The following is a 17867-nucleotide window of genomic DNA, read 5'->3' as shown; positions in this document are numbered from 1 at the left end:
CCAGTGTGGGAAGACAGCTGTTAGTGGTGTGGAGTTGGAACCTTGCAGTGGAGGGTGTGTGCAGGCTCACTTTCCAGCTGTCTGTTGCAAAGCAGGGGGGAATTTATGTAGTTGTTACTAACATAACAAGTGGATTCACAGCCGGGCATGGTGGTGCACTCCTTTAATCCCAGCAGAGGCAGGCGGATTTCTGAGTGCTGAGGCCAGCCTGGTCTACAGGTCTACAGAGTGAGTTCCAGGACAGCCAGGGAGATACAGAGAAACCCTGTCTCGAAAAAAACCAAAAAACCAAAAAACAAGTGGATTCACTGGTGGAGCGAGCCTCAGGAATCAGGGCTGGCTCTTTCCCCCTCCCTTTCTGTCAGTCACTCAGTGAGCTTCAGTAGTTGTCAGAACCTGTCTCTCGTCCCCCTAACTAATGATTGACTCTTTCCAAAGCATTTGTTGTAATGGTTCTTCTGGAGGGCACAGCTAGTCATTTCCTGACAGTCCCATATGCCTTTTGGCAGTTTCCCATTGCACTTAGTCTAGAACCTGAAGCCCTACTGTTACACAGATCTTTTAAGTTCATGTCTCTTGCTTACCTGGCATCATTTTCCCCCTTTCCAGAATCATTTTGTCTTGTTCGGATGGTCAGAGTGAGAGTTGTTTGTCAAGACAGGATCTCAAGTAGCTCTGTCTAGTCTCAAACTCACTGAGCTGAGTGCGACCCGGACCCTGCTCCTTCTGAGCACACCTCCCAGTGGATAGAACTACTGAAGCATACTGAAGACAAAGTAGACTGAATGAGCGACTAACAGATGGGGAGGGGTAAGCACAGTCCTTAGGCTTACACCTGGGAACTCGCCTGTGAAATTAGCAATTGTAGCTGTGCCTTGACATGCTGGGGTGCTTTTTACTTTAGTAAGATGAGTATATTTGGAACTTTAGATAAAATTAATAAACTCTTGAAAAAAATTGTGAGGATGAGATTCTCTGTGTCTGTCCCAGCAAATGAAAAAGAAGACTGTCATCTTTGCCTTTGAGTAAAAGTGTATCTCTTCTTTTATCTAATAGAATCATCAGAACAAACAAACACCTGTTACTTGACTGTATCCATTCTTGTATCCAGTGGCACTGCCAGCACGTTGTTATTTGGATTGTCTACTTTGTTTAGCTTAGATTGGTGGTTATTGTTTCTGAGCTGGGCAGTTGGTATTGTCTACACCGAGGCAGTAACTGTATCACTGAGCTGGGCAGTTGGTATTGTCTACACCGAGGCAGTAACTGTATCTTTGCCAGGCTTGGTGTGGTTTGACTAAGGATGATGCCCATGAGCTTCTTTCTATGTGAATCCTGCTCAGTCACCAGGATGTGGAACTGTTGGAAAGGACCACACTGATCAGGGGTATGGCCTTGTTGAAGCAGGTATGTCACACTGGGTAGCTTTGAGGTTTCAAAAGCCAGATCCAGTCTCTTTCTCTTTACCTGTGTGGATCAGGATGTAAAACTTGCGTGCATGCTGCCATGCTCCCTCTGTGACAATGACTCACACCCTGAAACTGTAAGCAAGCCCCTAGTTAATGCTTTTTCTTAAGAGTTGCCTTGGACATGGTGTCTCTTCCCAGCAGTAGACCAGTGACTAGGACAGTTTTATACCTACATTAAAATGTGTAATGCAGTGTCCCACTTCAGAATATTAATCGAAACTTTGATTTTAATATTGTTTTGTCCTTTTATTTTATCCTGGGAAGAGCTTCAAAATGTACCTGTCTGACTTATCTCCTGTTGTCTCAGTGTGAACGGAAGGGTTTGCTTTAGCAGTTTGATGGAACTTGCAAAAATTGAATTAACATGCTTTTATGTAGTTTAAAATTGACATTGTTAAATGAATATTGATCCCTAATATTTTTTAAAGATTTATTTATTATTATATGTAAGTACACTGTAGCTGTCTTCAGGCTCACCAGAAGAGGGCGTCAGATCTCATTATGGGTGGTTGTGAGCCACCATGTGATTGCTGGGATTTGAACTCAGGACCTTCCAGAAGAGCAGTCAGTGCTCTTACCCACTGACCCATCTCACCAGCCCTCTTTATTACTAATTATTAAAATTATCCTTTAAATGAACTTACTAACCACTTACCAAATTGTCTTGCCACTATTACCACATAGCTTATTGACCATGTTGCCCGATTATCATCCTAGTTCTTTACAGTTATAGTTGGCTTTCTTAGGTTAAAAGAGATTTTGGTGTTTCTGTGTGAAAAAGGTATTTGTTTTTTAAAGTGGATCTTGTTCATATAAAAAGAAAAAGGATGTTAAGTATTTGCTATTTCAGACTATTCTCATGGTTGAGAATCAGGAAGTAGGGAAACTGTTCATTTGGCTTTAAGCAGTTCTTAGTGCTTTATTTTAATGTGATTTCACCATATCCAGGGACATTCGTTAAACAATCAAGTTTTCCTTAACCTGGATGGGGAAGGGGAGGAAGCCTAACACTTTACATTTTCCTTTATGGAAGAGTCAACCCTTGTATTAAATCTGAGATCAAATGATACATCACTGTTCTCAGCCTGTTTGGTTTTAAACTTTCCTTTGACTGTGGTTCTTTTGTAAAGTTTTTATATTTTGATTCTGTGTGGGTGTGTATGAGTGTGACTGTTTGCCTACATGTATGTCTGTACTACATTCATGCCTGATGCCCTCAGAGGTCAGAAACGGGTGTCCGATCCTGTGGAACTGGACTTGGGGACAGTTGTGAGCTGCCATGTCGCTTCCAGGAACCAAATCCAGGTCCCCTGGAAAAGCAAGAAGTACTCTTTACTACTGAGTCATCTCTCCAGCCCCTGCCCTTGGACTCCAGGGGAAGGAGGAATACTTCAGGTGGAGCAACTTTCTAGAATACTTCTTCACCATTTTGATAATATACTTTGGTAACTAGCAATTTTTATATGTAGTTACAGTTATTTGTAGTGTGTAATCCCCCATTTCAACATTCATCATATCCAGGGAAGGTATTCTTAAATTTGTGGTTAAGATTATTGTAAATAACATCATAATCCCATGCAAAGAGTATGGCGCTTTCACCAGCATCTCACAAAAGTACTACAGGTATTGAGAATGAAGAACATTCAGTTAAGTCTTATTAGGAAATTTGAAATTAAGATTGATCTGGGGATAATAATTTTGGTTAGTGCCTGATGCAAGAGCCTGTTAGAACTTTCAAGTGCCTGTTGGAGGGGAGGGTCTGAGGAGGGCAGTATCTTAGAGGTTGAGAATGTGTGCTGCTCTTGCAAAGGACCAGCACCCACATGGTGGCTCACAGACATCTGTAACCCTAGTTTCAGAAGATCCAACAGGCACACGTGCAAGCAGGCAAGCCATTCATACACATAAAAGTACAAATAAATATTTGAAGTGCCTGTCTGTTTTTAAGTATATTCTGTTACCCTTTTCTTTGTAGTGGTTGAGTTTTTATAATATACTATATTCATTTTGCAAAATAAAATATCACTAGATATGAAAGATTGGTGTTTCAATGCTTTAAATTGCAACTGTTAACTGTTGGTAGGTTCATGGCGACCAATGACCTGATGACAGAGCTGCAGAAAGACTCCATCAAGCTGGATGATGACAGTGAGAGGAAAGTCGTGAAGATGATTCTCAGGTTGCTGGAGGATAAAAATGGCGAAGTGCAGAACTTAGCTGTCAAATGGTAAGAAGCCGTGCTCTCCTTGCTTGTGCCTTACAAGCTGGTAGTATTCTAAGGCTGATGCACGCTTCCTTTTCTAGAAAGCTGCTTTTGGAAATTTTTTTTAATTAGTTATTTTCTTTATTTACATTTCAAATGCTATCCTGAAAGTTCCCTATAACCCCCCCGCCCCCCCGCCCACCCTGCTCCCCTACCCACCCACTCCCACTTCTTGGCCCTGGCATTCCCCTGTACTGGGGAATATAAAGTTTGCAAGACCAAGGGGACTCTCTTCCCAATGATTGCCAACTAGGCCATCTTCTGCTACATATGCAGCTAGAGACACGAGCTCCAGGGGGGCTACTGGTTAGTTCATATTGTTGTTCCACCTATAGGGTTGCAGACTCCTTTAGCTCCTTGGGTGCTTTCTCTGGCTTCTCCATTGGGGGCCCTGTGTTCTATCCAATAGCTGACTGTGAGCATCCAGTTCTATGTTTTCCAGGCACTGCCATAGCCTCACACCATACAGCTATTATCAGGATCCTTCAGCAAAGGATATGCATATGCAATAGTGTCTGGGTTTGGTGGCTGATAATGGATGGATTCCCGGGTGGGGTAGTCTCTGGATGGTCCATTCGTCTTAGCTCAAAACTTTGTCTCTGTAATTTCTTCCATGGGTATTTTGTTCCCTATTCTAAGGAGAAATGAAGTATCCACACATTGGTCTTCCTTCTTGATTTTCTTGTGTTTTGCAATTTGTATTTTGGGTATTCTAAGTTTCTGGGCTAGTATCCACTTATCAGTGAGTGCATATCAAGTGACTTCTTTTGTGATTGGGTTACCTCACTCAGGATGATATCCTCTAGATACATCCATTTGCCCAAGAATTTTAAAATTCATTGTTTTTAATAGCTGAGTAGTACTCCATTGTGTAAATGTACCACATTTTCTGTATCCATTCCTCTGTTGAGGGACATCTGGGTTCTTTCCAGCTTCTAGCTATTATAAATAAGGCTGCTATGAACATAGTGGAGCATGTGTCCTTCTTACCGGTTGGAACGTCCTCTGGGTATATGCCCAGTAGAGGTATTGTGGGATCCTCCGGTAGTACTATGTCCAATTTTCTGAGGAACCCCTAGACTGATTTCCAGAGTGGTTGTACAAGCTTGCAATCTCACCAGCAATGGAGGAGTGTTCCTCTTTCTCCATATCCTTGCCAGCATCTGCTGTCACCTGAATTTTTGATCTTAGCCATTCTGACTGATGTGAGGTGGAATCTCAGGGTTGTTTTGATTTGCATTTCCCTGGTGATTAAGGATGTTGAACATTTTTTCAGGTGCTTCTCAGCCATTGGGTATTCCTCAGTTGAGAATTCTTTGTTTAGCTCTGTACCCCATTTTTTAATGGGGTTATTTGAATTTCTGGAGTCCAGCTTCTTGAGCTCTTTGTATATATTGGATATTAATCCCCTATCAGATTTAGGATTGGTAAAGATCCTTTCCTGGAATTTTTAAATTACTAGTAAATGTTGACTGGTTCCATATGATGAATACAGGATGTTTCCATAGCAGCATGTAAATTGTTAGTACAGCCTTTCCTGAGATTGGTTATTTAGCTCTTCCTCTAACAAGGCCGTGAGAGAAATGAGGAAACTACGCCGTGCATGATTTTTGGTCTTTGTTTGAAAACAACACTTAAATCTTAAAGATGGCAGCAGTAAAGACTGCATGTGCATCCCTGAAATCACAGGAGGCAGGAGGATCACACGCTGCAAACTAGCAAGAGGTGAGTTAGGAAGCTCCTTCCTTAAAGAGGGTGCAGGGGGAGAGACAGACGGGAGCGACGGGTGTAAATGGCAGACAGCAGTTGAAGTCAGTGAATTTAGGATGATCTGACTCAAGTCGCAGGACTTGCAGTTGTCTGTCTCTCAGTGTTCATCTCAGAGGCACTGTTACGAGTTAGGATCTTGGCTGTTTTAGTCAGAGTATAGAGTGAGTTCTTAGCAAATTCCTTCTGAACCAATTTCAGCCATGCATGTATTCCCAGGGACTCAGGAGGCCAAAGAAGGAGACTGCATGGCCAGACTCAAGGCCTACCCGGGCAATTTAGTAAGGAAGTGGACTGCTAGCTAGAAGAATGGCCCAGAGGTTGGGGGTTTGCCTAACGTGCCACATCCTAGCTCCTTCCCCAGTATTGCAGTCAAACAGTGAGCAGGTTAAGTCATTTTAATCTGTGGGTGCTAAGCTTTAGAAACTGACGGTTCCTTTGTGGAACTCTGTGTCGCTGTACACATCGTTTGGGACTTAAAGCATTGTCCCCTTATTAGCTTACTGGGTTTGTGTACAGCTTTCAAGTTGGTTTTCATCTAGCTGTCTACATTTCTGTCTATAAGAAAGGCCTGTAAAAGCTGAGAGATCATTGGCTGACGTAGGGACTTCTAGACGTGAGGTGAAGGTTTATTTGATGACCCTGAGACTTATTGTGAGTTTAAGACAGGTCTGTAACAGGTGCTGTGTGCTTGGCAGGATGGCTCAGCAGATAGAAGTGCTTGCTGTCAAGCCTGAAGATTTGAATGACATCACTAGATCCCACATAGTGGAAGAAGAGAGCCAACTCCCACAGTTTGTTTTCTGACTTTCACACACACACACACACACACACACACTTCCACATATATATACTATAAAAACATTTAAAATGATAGAGGATATACAAATGATTGATATACGAACCTGAATTGTTTTTTCGAGGCAGGGTTTCTCTGTGTATCCTTGACTGTCCTGGAACTTGATTTGTAGACCAGGCTGGCCTCAAACTTGATCCATCTGCTTCTCCCTCTTAAATGCTGGGATTAACAGTGTACACCACTGTGCCTGGTAATCTTTTTATCTTTTGATAATCTCTTGTGTTTGTATTTACATTGAAGAGATGAGGGAACTGAGAATACTGCTTGGTGGTCCAGTTCTTGCTTAGCATGTGCGTCACTAGCCATCCCTAACACTATAAAAACCTTATGGCCATAAGGACTTAGGATACAAGCAGATAAATCACCAGCCAAAGGCAACTTGGAAGGTTTTAATTTGTCCGTATAGGTTACAGTCCATCATGGAGCAAAGCTAAGACAGTACTCAAGGCAGGAGCTTAAGGAGGAAACGTCAGATGAAGTTTCCATTTAAGGCTGGCTTTCTCTTAGGGTCACATTTGGCTACTTTCCTTATTCAGCCCAGGCCAGCTGCTTGCGGATGATCTGTTTAGCGATGCTACTACCCACCATGGGCCAACCCTTGATGTCAGTTGACAAGAAGATGCCCATAGCACTGCCTGCCCACAGGCCAGTTCAAATGAAAGCAGGTCGTCAGTTGAGGTTCCTTCTTCATTCTATCAAGTTCACAAGGTCACACATAATTCGGTTCAACTCCTTAATCATCAGGGAAATGCTAGAACAAAAATCATGGTAATGACTAAATAGTAACTGATTCTTGGAGAAAAATGGTTTATCCATGAGTGGCTGAGCACTTTATGAAGAAAAAATGTCAGAGAACTTGATTGCCACCCAAAAGAAAGGTTAAAGTCTTCCACAAATCCCTTTTGACTTAGTGTTTTACTGCTGTGAAGAGACACCACAACCAAGGCAACTCTTATAAAGGACAACATTTAATTGGGGCTTACAGGTTCAGAAGTTCAGTCCAGTATCATCAAGGCAAGAGCATGCATGGTAGCATACAGGCAGACATGATACAGGAGGAGCTGAGAGTTCTACATCTTGTTCCAACAGCACACAGAGACTAGCATGATGAAGAGATTTAGATTAATTACTTTGATAAAGGAAGTCTCAGAACAGCCTGGTATAAATTCAGTTGTGTAGTTACAAAAATTCACACTTTTTTTTTTTTTTTTTGGTTTTTTTCGAGACAGGGTTTCTCTGTATAGCCTTGGCTGTCCTGGAACTCACTTTATAGACCAGGCTGGCCTCGAAATCAGAGATCCACCTGCCTCTACCTCCCAAGTGCTGGGATTAAAGGCGTGCGCCACCACTGCCCGGCCTGATAATGCTTTTTGACTCAATATAACACTAAAAAGAGAAACCAAGCTCAGACGGACTGACTCAAACTATAGCATGTTAATATTGAGACTAGGGTACCACATGTCAGGTGTTTTCCCAAGAATGTCAGGCGAGTAGTGCTATTCGTGCTTGCATAGCTAGTCTGCCCAGTTAGCCGGTCACAGGAATAGATAACCTTGTTAATTGTGAAGACATTGCTAAGATCCCACACTGGGAATGACTGGACAGTGATATTGCTGCTTTTAAGCCCCTCAGGAGGAGTCAGAGACCAGGTGTTCTCTGAGTTTTAGGTCAGCCTGGTTTACACTGAGAAAAAAACCCTGTCTAAAAGAAATTCTTTTTTCACACTTGCTTATGGTTAAAAACGAAAATATTTTAGGCTACTTAGTAGAATTACAAAATGAAAACACTTCTAATCACCAGCATTATGCCTACAGACACTAAAGTGAAGAGATCAAAGATGTCTTATTTCCCCTCCACCAGAGGGGAGAATTTGCTGTCTGTTTCAGTAAAACAATTAAGAATCTAGGAATTGCTAGGTTCTTGTTTGGAGGTTCTAGCACGGAAGTACGGCTCCTCCTGTTCCCTGTGTGGTAAGATGATGTCTGGGTAGAGAACCGTTCTTTGCAAGGTAAAGCTGTGGGGTGTTGTAGACAGCAAGAAGGAAGTGCAAGACAGAGGGGGGAGAGGAGAAGCACCAGACAGTTGGGTCATGTACGCATGTGTGAAATGATTCTTGAATGTGCCCACGACGAGGTGGGATGTTAGCCTCCAACACCCCTGCACCTGTAGCAGCTGGCCTTTGTGGGCATTCCAGTGTCACTTTTTTGTGACTTATCACAGCTGCGTGTGTGGTTCCACTTTCACTAAGGTAATGGGGTATTCTTTCTATGCTGGTACAGCTATTTTTTTTTAATATGTAATTTTTTAACAATAAAGTATAATAAGAAAAAATGAAAACCATTATATCAAAGTTAGATGAGACAGAAAAATAAAAGCCCTGAGAACAGACTTGAGAACCAGGAACCCACTCGTTTATCCATTCAGGAGTCCCGTGCAAGTACTAAAGAGAAAACTGTGGTAAGTATGCAGAGGGCCCAGTGCAGACCAGTGCAGACCTGTGCAGACGCTCTGATGGTTATGGGCTTTTCCAGCTTTTGGAATGGGGCTTAACTTTACTGTCAAGTTGTAGGGTTTTAAAAACGTTTTTATATTAATCCATTAACACATTTATTTTGAAAATATCTTCTAATTTGATGACTGTTGTTAATTTTGATCCTTTGTTTTTTGTTTGATTTAGCTTATAAAGTGTTCATTTTCTAGTTATTGTTTTGTGTCCTAAGAAATACTTGGTTTGGTTTACAAAGATCTCTCCTAGTCATTACAGTTTTTGTTTCTATATTTAGTTCTGTGATCTGTGTGGAACTAATTTGTGGAAAGTATGAAGTCGGAATTGTCCCCTTCCTCCTATGTGGTAGGCAGCTGCTGCCTCACTGTGGGTGGGAAATGGCATCCTTTCCTCACTGAGTTGAATGCAGAATTTACCTGGCATCTTTGAAAGAAATGAATCGAGTATAGAAGTGTGTGTTTTCCGCTTCCGTGCTCTATGGTCCATCTGTCTGTTCTTACAACAGTGTTATGCTGTCATCTTGTCATTGCTGAAGGCTTTCCACCCTGCTGCTCACGCTTAGACCACATCAGTCTGAATGGGGCCAGGAGGAGAGCATCCATGGCCATTTTTATTGTTTACCAGGACCATGTCTGCTCTCCCAGATAACAGTGATAAATGAGTACAGATGTTGTCAAACGCCTCTTGAGAGCAAGGCTTGCCTTTTGGTGCTGTGATGTATAATAAATTGTCTTATCAGGACTTTTTTTCTGAGTATTTATATAAAAGCCCTTGTTGCTGTTTTTAGTCAGTTGTCAGTTTCTGTCTTTAAAATACCAGAGTGTTCCTTCGGGAGCCGTGATTATGCTGAAGCTGGGGGATGTTTGAGAAGAACCCAGTTTCCCGTAGCTGATACATTCGGTTTGTTACTTCCTTGGGTTTTGTGTTTAACAGTTACTAAGTGCTGCATCTCTCCTTAAATCCTGGTTGTTGCTGTGCTTGAGGTCAGGGTTGTCATCACCTGCCTTCTAGATCACTCTCCACTGAAGCAGTTTCTTAGTTGACCCTGGAGCTGCCCGTCTTGCTAGCCAGTTCACCCTTCCTCTGAGAGGCTCTACTGCAGAGGGCCAGCAGGGCAGCCCTGTCCTCTGCTGGGTTGTGTGGATGTCAGGGATCCAAAGTCCATTGTTCATGCTCGGACCAACTGCTGCATCTCCTCTGCCATCAGTTCTGTAATTATATTTGAGCTCTCATCAGAGAGAGGACTTTAGGTTTTGCTGATTTTTCTCTATTGTTTGTTAGGGCTTCTTTGGAATTTTCTTTTTTACCTTTTAATTTTCTATCTAACCTAAACACACATAGTCATAAATTTTGCTTTAAACACATCTTTACAGTGTTTTTTTTTTTTTTTATTTTGAAGAATTTATTATTTATATGAGTATACTGTAGCTGTCTTTAGACACACCAGAAATCATCAGATTCGATTCCATTCCATTATGCCTAATCACTGACTAAGGTGTCCCAATTTTACCCAGGCCCCTAGGGTCCTCTTTTCAATAAGTGCCTCCTCCTGCCCCCTCCTCTGGGCACGCATGCGTGGCCCAGCAGTGAGTAAGAATTCCCTTCCTCATGTCTCCTCTCGTGTTATTTTCCATCTCCTAATTCCTCCTCCTGCTTGTTAGCTATAATCCTCACTTGGACTTCATTCACATGGGAATCCAAGCTCTCTCCCCTACTGTAATGATCTTGATACTTACCACAACTGACTGCTGAGTTTGAATAAAGGCTTCCTCACTGTTTAAACAAATATCAGTAATTTCATCTTTAACAGCATACACTTTTAAAATTCATGCAAAGAAAATTGGTGTTACTAAAGAGAAGTGCCAAACCATCTTCCCGGTTGGAAATCTTAGACCCCCTCAGTCAGTAGGTAACTCAGACCAGAGCACCAGAGAAGATACAAACGCAAACAATATCAGCAGCAATATATGGATCTCCGTTTAGCCGGTAACAGCACGTGTATACACTTCGCACGCTTCCTCGGCGCGCCGAGAGGAAGTTTTTAAAAATGTACAGTAGTATTTACTGTCTTAAGGATCCGGTTTGTTAGTGTTTATTGCTGACATGAAATGGATTTATTTTCTTTTTTTTTTTTTGGTTTTTCGAGACAGGGTTTCTCTGTATAGCCCTGGCTGTCCTGGAACTCCCTCTGTAGACCAGGCTGGCCTCGAACTCAGAAATCCGCCTGCCTCTGCCTCCCGAGTGCTGGGATTAAAGGCGTGCGCCACCACGCCAGGCTGGATTTATTTTCTATGTGGGGTGTGTGTGATGTGTGTGCGCATGTGTACACACACATGCATAGAGCAAGCATTTTCTTAGCTGAGCTATCTCTCTGGCCTCTGACTTTCAGTGTACATTGCATTTGTGGTAGTTTCTGGTCTCCATTAGAAGGGTGGTCTTTTTGTAAACATGAACATGGTGCATTTCAGGCACATTTTTGCCCTTCATTGCCCTCTATCACTGCTCTTCCCATCCTCACAGCAGGTCCTGTTCCCACCAAGGCTCAGGACTTTTGCTGGCCCTTGTATTTGCTTGGGGTTGAGAGCTATTGAAGTAGTCTGCTTTCCTAATTATCTCTTGAAAGCCTGCTACCAAAGAAAACCGACTTACAATGTGTTAAGTCTGCCCTGATGAAAGATAATATTGAATGTGTAAGTTTTAGGAAATTGTAAAATAGTGCCTAACTCATCCAGTTAGATGAGTTTTTACCTCCCAGCTTAATCTTCAATTATATGGTTTGTACCTTCTTTATCATGAATCTTGAATAACAATGGTTTCTTGAGGACTATTCATATCCCAATGATACCTGCTGTGTGTTAGAGTGGGCAGGGCTTCTATCCTTGAGGAGGGGTTTGGATAGCAGGAGTAATATAGAAACATCAACAGTATAAAACAGAAGTTGTGCAACATGCTTTCTGAGCACATAATAGGTCTAGAAGTTTTCTTTATGCTTTTAAATTCTAGATGGGAAATTAAAAGCAACTAGAACACTAGAAGGAAAGAGTTGGCAGTGCAACAGTGAATGGACCTTTCCTTATAGGAGAATGCTTTTGGGAGCAGACCTTGATGATTAGAGCTGAGCTGTGTGTGTGTGTGTGTGTGTGTGTGTGTGAAGGGTTGATGAGCAGGCTAGAAATTGTCTTCAGTTACTGTGCTGGAAATCAGTAGGGAACCGTTGGAAACTGACCACAAGGGGCTGCAGCAGTCACTCACTCTTCATGTTATGTGTCACTTATGACGGACAGGGAGCCACAGTGACAGTGACAGTTGTTACTAGATGAGATTGATGGTTGTACTTTCTGCTTTGTGGTTATCCAGATGTTAAAAGTGTTCCCTTGTCTGTCTGTCTGTGTCTGTTTGTCTCGCAGCCTTGGCCCTTTGGTGAGTAAAGTGAAAGAGTACCAAGTGGAGACGATTGTGGACACGCTCTGCACCAACATGCTTTCCGACAAGGAGCAGCTGCGAGACATTTCCAGCATCGGCCTGAAAACAGTCATTGGAGAACTTCCGCCAGCTTCCAGTGGTGAGCAAGAATGGGTTCTCCTGTTTCCTTTCCACGTGCAGTTACATCCTCTCCACTGATTAAGTGTGCTGTGCGTCGGTTCTGAAGGATCAGTGAGGGAAAAGATAAGCAAATACCGATTTCTGATGAGTTTGTAATTCTAGGTTTGATTTAGTTTATAAAAGCTTATTGTATAAAATTCTAAAAAGTTAAGACATAGCTATGAAACTGTTCAGTTTACTAGTAGCTTTAATTAAGTTTGAGCCCTTTCCAGTTAATTGATAATTTAATAATTAATGAATTATCAAATTTGATATATGTAAGTTTGATATATATTATATAAATTTGATAATTCATTAATTATTTTGACTTTTGGCCTCTGCCAGAATTACCTAGGTCATGTGAATCTGAGATTGGACTTAACACCTGCATTTAGTTTAGAAGTCTGAAAATTATTGTCCTAACTGTAAATGAGGGAAATGATCATATCCGTACTGTGGGAGGATTTTAAATTGGTAACATCATGTGAGTGTTGTTCTCACTCATTACTAGATACTAATGATTGGCTATCATTATGATCAGTTCTGCTCTCCGTTGCTTCCTTTAATCTAAAAATGACACAGTTGAAATGTGCAGAAATGAAGTCACTGCCCAGAGTCTTGACTTCCTGTTTGGTTAAAGATTCAGCAGTTTGGAGGGTGCTCTGAAGGTGACTCGGTGATAAAGCATGCACCGTGGATGAGCACCACAAGAGGAAAAACAGTTCTTTCCATCTCACACTGGAGTGCTGTGTGTGCCAGAGCACACCAGTGTTGCTTGACTCTGTTCAAGCATCTAGGCAGTCTGAGTAATGATGGATGTTACTCTCCCTTCCTGGTGTTGCACACTGTCTTCATTTTTTTTCCCTCATGCGAGATGCATTTAGTTGGTTTTTACAAGATAGTTAAATAAATAGTTTTTGAGCCGGGCGTGGTGGCGCACGCCTTTAATCCCAGCACTCTGGAGGCAGAGGCAGGCGGATTTCTGAGTTCGAGGCCAGCCTGGTCTACAAAGTGAGTGCCAGGACAGCCAGGGCTACACAGAGAAACCCTGTCTCAAAAAACCAAAAAAAAAAAAAAATAAAAATAGTTTTTTTAACTATTGAGATTCTAACTTTCACAGTGAGTTACCTCTTCCCCTTTTCCTGGCGTTTGTAAAACATGACCTACTTTAAAGTGACTTTGGTCACGTGACTGACTAAAGCTTAAACCTATTTTTTTTTCTTCTTTTAAAGCAACGGTTTAAGTATTGGAGGGCAGACTCAACAGAACTTAAGGCTGTTGCTAGAGAGAGCGCAAGAACAGAACAGTGGTGACGCTTTCAGTGCAGGGATTGGTTTGCCAAGCACTGCAGGCTTCCCAGCCATCGGCCACTTAGTACTTGCCTGGCAAGACTTGAATAGTGGTATTTGTCACATTTCTTGGACCCCTTTACAGCTATTAATTTCTGATTCGTGGTCAGGTTTAATGAGGTATTTTTAACTCTTTTTCTTAGCAAGGATCTCGTAAATGCCTTTGAACTTTAGCCTGTTGAATATTTGGCAACTAAATGCGGATGTGAGTTTTAACACACTTGAAATTTTTATTTACTCTTGCAGGCTCTGCATTAGCTGCTAATGTGTGTAAAAAGATTACGGGACGCCTTACCAGTGCAATAGCAAAGCAGGAAGATGTTTCTGTTCAGCTCGAAGCCTTGGATATCATGGCTGACATGTTGAGCAGGTAAGTGTCTATGGTGTTTTTGTAGTGCGTGTATTACAAATATTATGGTCATTATTGACATTTTTCTTTGGTCTAGATATCCGTGGTTGGCGGTAAAGAAAATGTAAGGTGCATCACAGATTTTTTTTTCTTTTTAAAGATGTATTTAATGTATATGAGTACACCATTGCTCTCTTCAGACACACCAGAAGAGGGAATCAGATCCCATTACAGATGGTTGTGAGCCACCATGTGGTTGCTGGGCATTGAACTTCAGGACCTCTGGAAGAGCTGAGCCATCTCTCCATCCCATCACAGACATTTTTTTGATTCTGAAAAATGTTGTGATTTATTATTTTTTTTTTAGCAGTTTGTTTATTATTCCATCCATTCACCTGCTTAAGTGAAGAGGTGCCTTACTGGAAGTCACAAGTCTGCAGCTAAACACATGCCACCCTTTAGCAGTCAGGTTTATGCTGTGTGTTTGGGGTGGGAGGGCTGGATTCTGTTCATTTGTTGCTCTCCTGCTTTCTATGGCAGCAAGCTGAGGAATAGATTTGAGCTACTCCTGAGAAAATAAACCTTTTAGGGCTCTTCACTTTCAGTGTATCCTTGTTTCTAATAATGATGAGTCCTTGTGGGTATTATTTATAGTTAATTTAAGTTGAAAAATAGCTGAGCACTTGGATATAGAAAAATGTGTGTATATTAAATATCTGCAGTGAGGGGCTCTCAGTACCCTGTCATATAGTATAGAGTACTTAGATTTCTGCTCTAGGAGATAATAATGGAAAGGCCAGAATCAAGACTAAGTGACGCTGGGTGTGGTGAACCAGTAAAACTGGGTATGAGATGGACAGAGAACCAGAGAGAAGAAGGGAGAAGGAAGGGATGCCAGACTTTTGGACATGTAGGCATTCAGAAACGAGACTCTAGATAAAGCACATTAAAGTCTTGGAAGAAGGAAAGTGACAAGATCATTGTGTGTTTGGTTTGATTTGGTGTTTTGCCAGCCATTTGCTTAGCCAGCCTGTAGTAGGAATATGGGCCTCCCTCCTAGGGTTTATTTGGGGAAACACATCTCAGATCTATACATTTAGCTTAGGATTTTGGTTGCACTGGAGGGGATAGTGAGAATTCGGCTTTTCTCTTTTGTTGTGAGTTCTGATTTCTCTCCCCAGTTCGTTTAGAGTCTAGACATACTGCTAGTGCTCTGGCATGTTACACTTATTTGATTTTGTTTGTTTCTTTTCCTTTAAGGCAAGGAGGACTGCTTGTTAATTTCCACCCTTCAATTCTGACCTGTCTGCTTCCCCAGCTGACCAGCCCTAGACTTGCAGTGAGGAAAAGAACAATTATTGCTCTTGGCCACCTAGTTATGAGCTGCGGAAATATAGTTTTTGTAGACCTTATTGAACATCTGTTGTCAGAGTTGTCCAAAAATGACTCCATGTCAACAACAAGGACCTACATACAGTGCATTGCTGCTATTAGTAGGCAAGCTGGCCATAGAATAGGTAAGCCATTGTCAAGTGCTTCAAAAGCGTCTCTATTTCAATTCTGTGTCTGTCGTACATGGATTTCGGGATTCACACTCAGGCCTCTGGGCTTGTGCAGGCACCTGTGCCCTCTGGCCCCTAAAATTGTTTTGTACTAAACTGGGTTTTGTTTTGTTTTAAGTGTGTGGTTTTAAGAGGCAGTGTGTTTTTCCTAGGTGAATACCTTGAAAAGATAATTCCTTTGGTGGTAAAATTTTGTAATGTAGATGATGATGAATTAAGAGAATACTGCATTCAAGCTTTTGAATCATTTGTGAGAAGGTAAGTTTTTAAGATCTTTTTATTTAAATTATTTCTTAAGAATAGAATAGTTACTAAGATTAGGTAAGTAAAGAGAAACAGCATATACGATTTCATGTATGTTTGTTTTTCTCATTAAGTAGTAATTAAACTGTAGTAGCCTCATTTGCTTTGAAAACATTTGGCATTGTTAGAACTTAACAGTCAGACATTTTCATTTACTTTTACCTCTGGGAAGAAATGCCAGGACAGTGATGGAGTTTGTCTTGATGATGGAGTTTGTCTTGATGATGGAGTTTGTCTTGATGATCCTGAGTGGTTTTAGTCTGGACGTTGTCCTTTACGTCATGGTTTAAAGAAGCATCTTTATAGACAAGCCATTTTAAAAATAGTTTTAAATATTTGTGCTATGTGTGTGTGTGCATCATGGGCACTCATGGAGTCAGCAGAAAGCTTCACAAGCTGTCATGCCAACTTTTGAAAATTGTAAATGTTGACCTTTATTTCTGTCCAGTTTATGAAGAACTACAAATTGCTCCTTTAGTTTTGACTCTGTGGGCATATACGAATTTTCATTGATTCTCAGCATATTGTGAGAGAAGACCATGCTAAATGAATGCTCAGTAAAAATGTTACTATTCCCACTTGAACAATATAGTTAAAATAGGTATATGGTACATGTGTGGAATGCATATCCTAAAATTAAATATTTTTTGAAAGATGAATCTTTTCAAACATGAAGCTCATGGGACAGAAGTTGTGGTGAGATACCACTTTGCTATTGTTGCTAATAACTGAGGCGGGAAGGAAGCACAGTTTGCGTGTGTGCTTTTAAAGCCGTTCCTATCTTTATATTTAGATGCCCTAAAGAAGTTTATCCTCATGTTTCTACCATTATAAACATTTGCCTAAAATACCTTACCTATGATCCAAATTACAATTACGATGATGAAGATGAAGACGAGAATGCTATGGATGCTGATGGCGGGGACGACGATGAGCAAGGTATTCAGATGGTACATGGGAGCTGGCCTGTGTCCTGAGGGAAGTCAGGCTTAGGTGGGGAGGACGCCATTGTGCCTTGGTTTGTTCCTTAGGGGTTGTCTTGTTCTTTGTGATGCTCAAGCCTAGAATCTTGGACATGGCAGTGGGCAACCATTCTACTCTATATATTTCTTATAAAGCCTTTGGTTTTTAAAAAATGATCTAAAGGTCCCTACTCAGAGCAGTTTGCTTAGTATTGATAGATCCTGCATTGAGGCCCCGATTAATGCTCACGAATAATGTAAACATGTGGTTAAAGTCAGACTGCCTTATAGGAATGCTTCAAGGGGATGGCTACTGCTGTTTTGTTTGGAAGAATTCTACTATATCTAAATGGGTAGATTAACGAGCATATGGGTTGGTAGGATTCCTGTTATTCTTTTGTTTTGTTTTGTTTTGTTTTGAGACAGGGTTTCTCTGTGTAGCCCTGGCTGTCCTGGAACTCACTTTGTAGACCAGGCTGGCCTCGAACACAGAAATCCACCTGCCTCCGCCTCCCGAGTGCTGTTATTCTTATAAGATGTTTTAAATTTGATTGTGTAAATTTATGCAATAACTTATAAAATCTGTAGTTTAAGCCACCTCAGTCTACTCCAGCAAGTGCTTCCCATTCTCTCCGCAGTAGATCTCACACAGACGCTCGCTCATTATTAAAGTCATTTCTTACCCTTCTGTCTTGAATGCAGTGCAGTAATGGATAAGGTTGCAAATGACTGCAGGTGTTTAGCTGTTAGTGCTCTCATGTACCATACCTCTCCGCTGTCTGTCTTCTGGTCTGCTTCTTATTAATCCCTAACTACTAAATCTTACCTGTAATACTTCATTTTTCTTTGGATGTCACCTCAATAGGATTGTTGTTAGATGTTGTTGTTAATTTTCT

At 41.4% G+C, this 17867-nt stretch overlaps 1 protein-coding gene across 1 annotated transcript in view; it reads left to right on the top strand.

The window, feature by feature from the left end:
* Cand1 (cullin associated and neddylation dissociated 1) overlaps positions 1–17867 on the top strand; it is a 36983-nt gene that overhangs the window by 7996 nt on the left and 11120 nt on the right. Inside the window, exons 2-7 of the mRNA XM_021173558.3 lie at positions 3553–3696; positions 12272–12426; positions 14042–14165; positions 15405–15661; positions 15859–15964; positions 16803–16948. Of these exons, the coding sequence (XP_021029217.1) occupies positions 3553–3696; positions 12272–12426; positions 14042–14165; positions 15405–15661; positions 15859–15964; positions 16803–16948 (932 nt within the window). The remainder of the gene's footprint in view (positions 1–3552; positions 3697–12271; positions 12427–14041; positions 14166–15404; positions 15662–15858; positions 15965–16802; positions 16949–17867) is intronic.

This window comes from Mus caroli, unplaced genomic scaffold (genome assembly GCF_978045245.1).
Source record: "Mus caroli unplaced genomic scaffold, Mus_caroli_1 scaffold_9, whole genome shotgun sequence".
Classification (NCBI taxonomy): domain Eukaryota; kingdom Metazoa; phylum Chordata; class Mammalia; order Rodentia; family Muridae; genus Mus; species Mus caroli.
Note: the sequence above shows the minus strand (reverse complement) of the source record. Positions and strands in the feature narration are given on the sequence as shown.